The 7,271-nt window shown below is 41.4% G+C and overlaps 1 protein-coding gene across 1 annotated transcript in view; it reads right to left on the reverse strand.

The window, feature by feature from the left end:
- LOC104407851 (DENN domain-containing protein 5B) overlaps positions 1-7,271 on the reverse strand; it is a gene marked incomplete at both ends in the record, with an annotated part of 47,967 nt that overhangs the window by 39,380 nt on the left and 1,316 nt on the right. Inside the window, one exon of the mRNA XM_010017239.1 lies at positions 2,931-3,597. Within this exon, the coding sequence (XP_010015541.1) occupies positions 2,931-3,597 (667 nt within the window). The remainder of the gene's footprint in view (positions 1-2,930; positions 3,598-7,271) is intronic.

Consider the following 7,271-nt stretch of genomic DNA (forward strand, 5'->3'; position numbering starts at 1 on the left):
CCTGCCAGCCCTTCACTGCTGTTATCACCAATTAGGTACAACTCCACTTGACCACCATCCTTCCCGCAGGTGGCCCACTGACCATGCTTGCCTGTAAAGTTTGGAACCAAAGCTGTTTGACCAGTTGTTCCCAGCATTTGCAGTTTTCATGTCCCCACAGCTCTTTCTTGGCTGCAAATGTAATCTGCCTTTAGTGGACAGCTGTTTAGTGAGAAGTTTAAGGTTCTCAGTAGATAGCCAGCAGGCTCATTGTATGATCAGGTCGGTGCAACAATCTGCATTTTCACCCAACTTTCTAAAAGAAGTCTTCATTCTTTAGAAAGAAAACAAATTTCTTTCTTTTTTGCAAGCTTGAATGAAAACCTTCTTTGCAACAGGGCTAGGAGAACCACAAAAAATTCAGCTTACATGTCCCATGCATGTTATTAACAGCTTATTAATACTGACATAGCTTGGTGAACCAAAGTAGGTTTTGGTCCAGTGCTCTGATTCTTTGAGTACTGCAGCATTTCAATGAATTCTGACTTTGGGTGCATAATGCTGTCCTGCTTGAAATTGCACCCTGTGGACACAAGAACATCTTCTGCTATCTCGTCGAGTTTGGAACAGTTGCAGCAAGGCCAGGCCTTTGGAAACATAGTCCAGTGAGTTCACCTTCTTTCAAGCAGAAAGGGGAGGAAGGACGCATTTGCAAAATCACTCTCACATTTGTTACTATGGAACAAGAGATAAGCCAAAAACTTTTCATTTTTTCCCCTTGGAAGAGCTTGGGAGTTAAGAAAGCATTTGTCCCTGAGCTTAGAGAGATTTCTGTAGTATCTAGGCTAGTTGTATCTCAAACAGGAAAAGAGACGCTTTGTTTTCTTTCTCTGGAATTGCAAGACTGACATTTAAAAAGAAGCTGCAGTGCACAATTAGCCAAGCACTCAGCCATCAGGATGTGCCAAAACTGAGGCTTTGCACTTGACTTCCACTCCACATTCCCCACCTCTGGGAACCAGCATTACGATGCTATTTACATAATCACAGAATTTCCCTAGTACATCTGTACATGCTTTTCCCCATGCACCATCAAGTTGTGTCTATATAAGGTAGGGAAGTAAAGGCCATGTCAAGGACATCCCTAGATTCGCCAGTAACGGAGCAGAAAAACAAATAAATCTGAATTTTGAAGGGTGTAGAGGATTAATTCTCACTATGTCATTTTTCTTTGCAAAGAAATCCACAGTGAAAACAAATAGAACAAGTAAACCCTTAAATTATAGCCAATAATTGGAAGAAAAACACTTACTTATCTAATGTCTGGTGGCACTGAAAATTGAATCAAAATTATTTAGTGGCTACTTTGTATCTGTCTCAAGGACTCTTCCAAAGTAATTCATATGCAGGTTGCTCTCCATCTGCAAAAAATACTACTAAAATGTAATCTGACAAGCAGATTCTTCCTAACGCTACTAGCTTACAGTAAAAAAACCACAACCCAGTAAAAAGAATCTCAGTTTTCAGTGAGTCCATAAGTAGGGACCCAAGTGGGAATGATGAGCAGGGATGGGGAGGCATTTCGGTGGTGTTGCTGCTTAATGTTGAACCCTGGTGTCAGGTGGCAAAGACAGCATGATTCAAAGCAAGGAAGAAAGGGATAAGCACACACACACATAGAAGCAGAAAGCAGAGGAAAAGCAGCCTAATCAAAACTAACAGCAGGATTTCTGCTCACACTTCAAACTGAGAGCAGATAAAACCCTTCATTTTCGGTTCTTGAAAGCAAACCCCTGGAGTTCATGTGTAGAAGTGCTCTGCAAAGAACTACCAATCCTTTGAATTCAGTTATATGTTGAAGAACTAACCTCCTTCCACCTCCCTGAACATCCTTCCCCATTCTCAGTCATTTACTCATTAGTATTACTATTACACACTGACCTTTTCTACAACAAACCCCAGCATTCAGTTTTGTAGCCTGAATAATTTTAGATGACTTCCCATCTCCTCTCTCCTCTCTGTATCAAGCTGTCTGTTGCTTGAACCCACCTTTTGAGAAGTCTAGGTATTCATTTCTTCTTCTTTTTGTTGGAAGTTACACATACCTCCCAGCTTCATGTTGTTCATTCTAGCCTGATGAAACCACCCCCCACCTAAATTTTCTCCCTGAGGCGTGTTTTGCCAACTGATGCTCAGCATCACAGAAGCCATTTGGGAACCCAAATAATATGGAGAGGAGTCCAAGTGAGACTGAGAGGAACCTCCAAAAAGTTTGGACGACCCCCCGAAAGTCAGCAACTCTTGAACTTGACTCTCTCAGGCACTCTGGTGCATTACAACAGTTGTGGCACATTCCTTTCGGTACCCAAATACCACCAGGGCCAGACTCACAGCAACCAGCAACACACAGGAAACAGTAACAGGCTGTAAAACCCCAGAGCATGCCCAGCACCAAGTCACCAAACCTTGTCATTCTTTGCAGAAAGACACAACCACAAGAGAAAAGGGACAGGCCAGATGTTCAAAAGCTTGCTGGCACACTTCAACGTGGACATGCAACTCTTGGTGCTTCAACCAGAACATACCCACCATGCAGGAGGGAGGAAATCTCAAACTTCAATACGCTATTGAAATTTGAAAAAGAAAGACACTTTCTGCTTGTATTTCTGCAGAAGATAGGATTAGTTTCATGCTGTCTTGCAGCACGATTAAGGGCAATGTAAGGGTAATAATTAAGTGAATTCTATGGCTAGCTATCACAAGCAATAAATACAATGCATAATTAAACAAGCAGCACCTAGACTGCCTGGAGGAAACAATTATTTAGTGCTTTCATTAGGACACACTCATTTCTCTCATGTTTTTTTCACAAATCCACTGAGAAACCAACAGCTTTATATTAGTTCTGCCCAGGGAACAGACCCAATATGCATCGCCAGACGAGTGCCCACCTTGTGAGTACAGAAGGATCTGCATCTCCAGAAGAACGCAGGTGAAAACCTGGACCAGGTTCTCCAGGCCCAGCAGCTCGAAGACCTCCCGCAGCGGGTAGTCAGACAGCGGCAGCTCGTTGGGCCCAGGTCTCTGGCAAATGATGGGCTCATAAACACCATAAAACTTCAGTGACCTCCCCGGGGGTGGCAGGGGCACCTCGTAGAGGATGTTGTGGATGTAGCTCTCCAGGGGCAGAGGAGGTGGCTGCTGGGACGTCACCGCCTTATAGAGCTGGATCAGGAACTTCTTGCAGGCTTGCATGAAGGGCAGAGGGGTGATGAGGCAAATGCATTTGGAGACGTACAGCGTGTCTCTGCTGATGTCGTAGGAGTTGTACCGCTGGAGCTTGGCGAGGGACGTGGCGTCACCCTCGTCGATGCTGCTGGCCAGGGAGTCCATGCTGCATGAGGAAGAGGCGCAGACACTGCTGTATTGCTCTGCATTGTGCATCTGGTAGAGTGTTTGCATGGCTGTGCAGATCTGCTTGCTCGTGACTTCCTCATAGAAGGTGAGCACAAACCCGTATGTACGAGAGCCATCCTCTCTGGTGATGATGAACGAATGGAGCTGCGGATCTCTGTTATCTGCCTGCGTCCTGAAAGACAGCCCTTTGGGCATACACAGCTAAGAAAAGAGAGAAGGAATAGATATAAGTATTGAAGCTACAATTTTATTTTGATATTTCTGCTTTACATCCATGTTCTTCTTATCCACCATATCATAAGAAGCCATGTATCATTAAACATAATTCCCCTGAAAAGGAGCCCAACAGCCGAAAACTGATACTACTTAAGAGGTAGACATGATTGCAGAAAGGAAAACACCTTCCAAAAATACCCATCTATCATGTCATTACAACTCATTTTCATTACTTTGTGAAATTGTTTTCACTAGTGTGTAGTCTTTGTCTTATTTACTTAAGCATCATAAAGAAGCATCCAGTTGTGCTCTTATTTGCATATATCGTGCTCACAGTACTCTAAAATCAGAGAGCCAAGGAAGCATCTCCTACCACTGAATTCAAATTACACAGACTTCTTGAAATTCTTTCATCTTCCCTAATTTTCTTAAAAGAAAAAAACCAAACAACCCAAACAACTAAGAGTTGCCTGACAGCTATTACATTTACTTTCTTCCTTAAATGCTACAAAATAGCTTAGATGAGAAGAAGTGTGCATGTTGGGGAACACCCAAAAATCTATGAAAGCCTCGTTTTTGATTTATCACTCAGCAAAATCTTTTGCAGTGATTCTGCTACACTGGGTGTTTTTCTGAAACATAGCCCTAGTGATAACTTGAGGCATTTTTCCAGGCATTCCTCAGGAATTCTATCAGCCATATAATACAAAATAACAAACATGCAGCAAAACTTGTTTGAATGTGCGTCAGCATGAAACTCTTTATGTTCTAGCTAAATCAGTATGTTTATAAATGAAGAACTAAAGCTTCCTTTGTACCTTCTATCTGCAGAAATAAAAGGAAAGAGCTGCTTTTTTTTTGAAAGAAAGCTTTCAAAGTGTTCCTCCTGTTCCAAAGGGCAACCTTAGAAGCCAACTTTCCCAAGGGATGTGCACCTACACATGACTGAGTGCATCCCCTAGTGTCTCACCTTGATCAGAAGTAAATTCTGATGGTGCAAGGGGTCGAGAGAAATTATGTCTTTTCAGGCACATCCTACCATGAACCTCACCAGCACACCTTGCACACACCATTTGACAGCCTGATAAAGCTGCTACCAGCCCAGCTAGGATATAGGCAAGTGGTCCAGAGTCCCTTCACAACATGCTGGCAAGTCCCTAAGGTATCTGGGGTAGCTCGCATGTATTGCTCCAAAAGGTAATGTATAAGGAAATAAGTACCCTGGAGCTGGTAGAAGAATTTAATTCAATTGATGGGCTTTGCTGACATAAAGCATGAAATTGGAGCTTGAACCATTTCTGAATAGCAGCTACATTTTAATTGAAAAGGTTTATAGTTTTTATTGAGGCATTAAGAGCAGTGTCATGGTTAAGACTTCTCAAATAAAGAAGTAGTAAAAAAAAAATAAATAAAAATCCTTCTTTCACACTTTTTTTAAACTTATTCTGCGCAGTAAATATCTCAACCTCTTTTTTTGGCAGGCTTGCTTAATAAAAATTTATTTCTGGAATGTAGGCGTTCAACTACAGCTATAGCTTTATCAAATCCAATCAGACTGAAATCATAGGTTTTAATCTCAACACTATCAAAGACGGTATTTCCTTCTTCTATGGAAAAATACCTGGATAAGGGAATTGTATATAATGGTACAATCAAGAACAGATAGGCATCAGGGAAATTCAGACCAGCTGAGACAGTTTCAGAAGGCTGTTTTAAATAAATTTCATCCGAGTCTTAATTATTATTCCCTTGTGCTTTATATACTGATCATGCACACACAAAGGGACACCCATCTATTAAGTTTCAGCCACAGCCCAGCATATGCGGAGTATCAACATTTTAAGACCCTGCTGCAAACCCTGGCATAGGCTGTTGTTAGACCTACAAGAGGACAAAGGGAAAGGCAAAGGAGACAGATAGAAGATGGGAAGGGAAGAATGACCAAGAGTCACTTAAGAAGCTAAGATCAAAAGGAAGGGCCTGTACTCATTCTCCAGCAATACAGAAAGCTTCAAATTTGCAGTTAATGCATGAAAACTTTCATCTCAGTGCCTTGGACATCAATCACTTCCCATCTCGTCTCTGTTTGTCACATGTGCCACGGGAGAATGTTGGGGAAGAGCAGCTTGGGGCATGCTAAGAGGGCTGAAAAGCTTTGCCTGCTGGTGAAGCTGGCTGACTAACACTGAGAAGGCAGTCAGTCACTCACCTTTACTGCACCTTTGTATAATGACATAAAACTATCCAAGATTACTGATCAAAGGACAGGATTTTGGTTTTCAGAGCACTTTACTATTTATGTTTAAACATATCCATCTGCAGAAAAATATGGAATAAATCATACTTGCAATAAGGCTTATAATCAAGATGGGTTTGCAAAAACAAAAGGAAGCTGCACAAAGTCAGACAAAAAGATACCAACTTATCCTTAGCCTACCTCTAGAAGTGGTGAGTAGGAGACACCCTTTTCCTAAATGCACAAACACACTGTAATCCCCCCCTCTTTTCTCCTCCCAGCCATCATCCATTGCACATATTTCTGAACTGAAGACTCCCTGTGGACCCACTGCCCATTAGTACTGGTTCACCTCTTCTCCATTAGATCCTCTATTTCATTTTTTAAGCCCCTGTATACTTTTTGTGTTCACAACATGCTGCAGCAGCCAAGCTCCTTACCCAAACTGCACCATAGATGAGAGGGTGGAAAGAAAGATACTTGTTTGTATCAAAGCCCACTCCTTCAAGTTACACTGGGGAACCTTTAATTCTTCTCTTTCAGTACATGAGATGTTAAACAGACATTGCTTCCTTGGACTTCAGAAAAACAGTCAGAGATTTATATACCTTGATGAACCAGAAGGCTAAAATAGGAGGTTTATTTCCTAAAAATTTCACTTTCCTCTCTACTGAGAACTTAAGTTTGGTTCAACACATTACTTGCAGAGTGGCTACAGAAGATAGCATGTGACACTAGGCAGAGATAATTACAAAAGGCAGTGTGAGGGGGGGAAGAAATACTTTCCCATTAAAGACAACTCTGTACTTTGACATATACTTTGAAGGGGAGAGAAAACATGACTTGTAGGCAGCGTGATTGCTTCGGACTTCAGGGGTTATTTTTAAAGTGACAGAATGGTTTCAGAAGGCAATTGAAATTCCTTAGGCATTCAGCAAAGCCAGAATTCTCACAAGTTAACCTTCAAGGATTTATGCATTTTCTTGTTTGAGGAAAATTGCTTCTGGAAGCTCACATAAAGCAAACACATAGGCAGAACTAATACAGCAAGGCAAGATCAGAAAGGCCAATAATTGCCTCAAGGGATTTTGTGGAGGTGGATATTACTTTAAATGATGTTTCAGATCAAAACAATAAAGCAGTTTTCCAAAAGATGATTTAAAAGACCATTAAATACTGCTGCTGTTAGTAAATGCTTTTTTTTTCCCACCAAGACACATTGCAAATGAAAGATGTGTTCATCAGCTATTTGATTTCAGCTGAATGCAGCTCAGTTCAATTATTTTATTTTAATAGGTTTCCATTCCATTTTTGTCCAATAATATGATCACACTTCATGAATACTAGACATTTTCAGCTGTAACGTGAGAAACAAATAATGCAGCAATTCCAGCTATTACACCTCTTGCTGCCATATTCCTGC

Source organism: Nestor notabilis, unplaced genomic scaffold, assembly GCF_000696875.1.
Source record: "Nestor notabilis isolate BGI_N333 unplaced genomic scaffold, ASM69687v1 scaffold10896, whole genome shotgun sequence".
NCBI lineage: Eukaryota > Metazoa > Chordata > Aves > Psittaciformes > Psittacidae > Nestor > Nestor notabilis.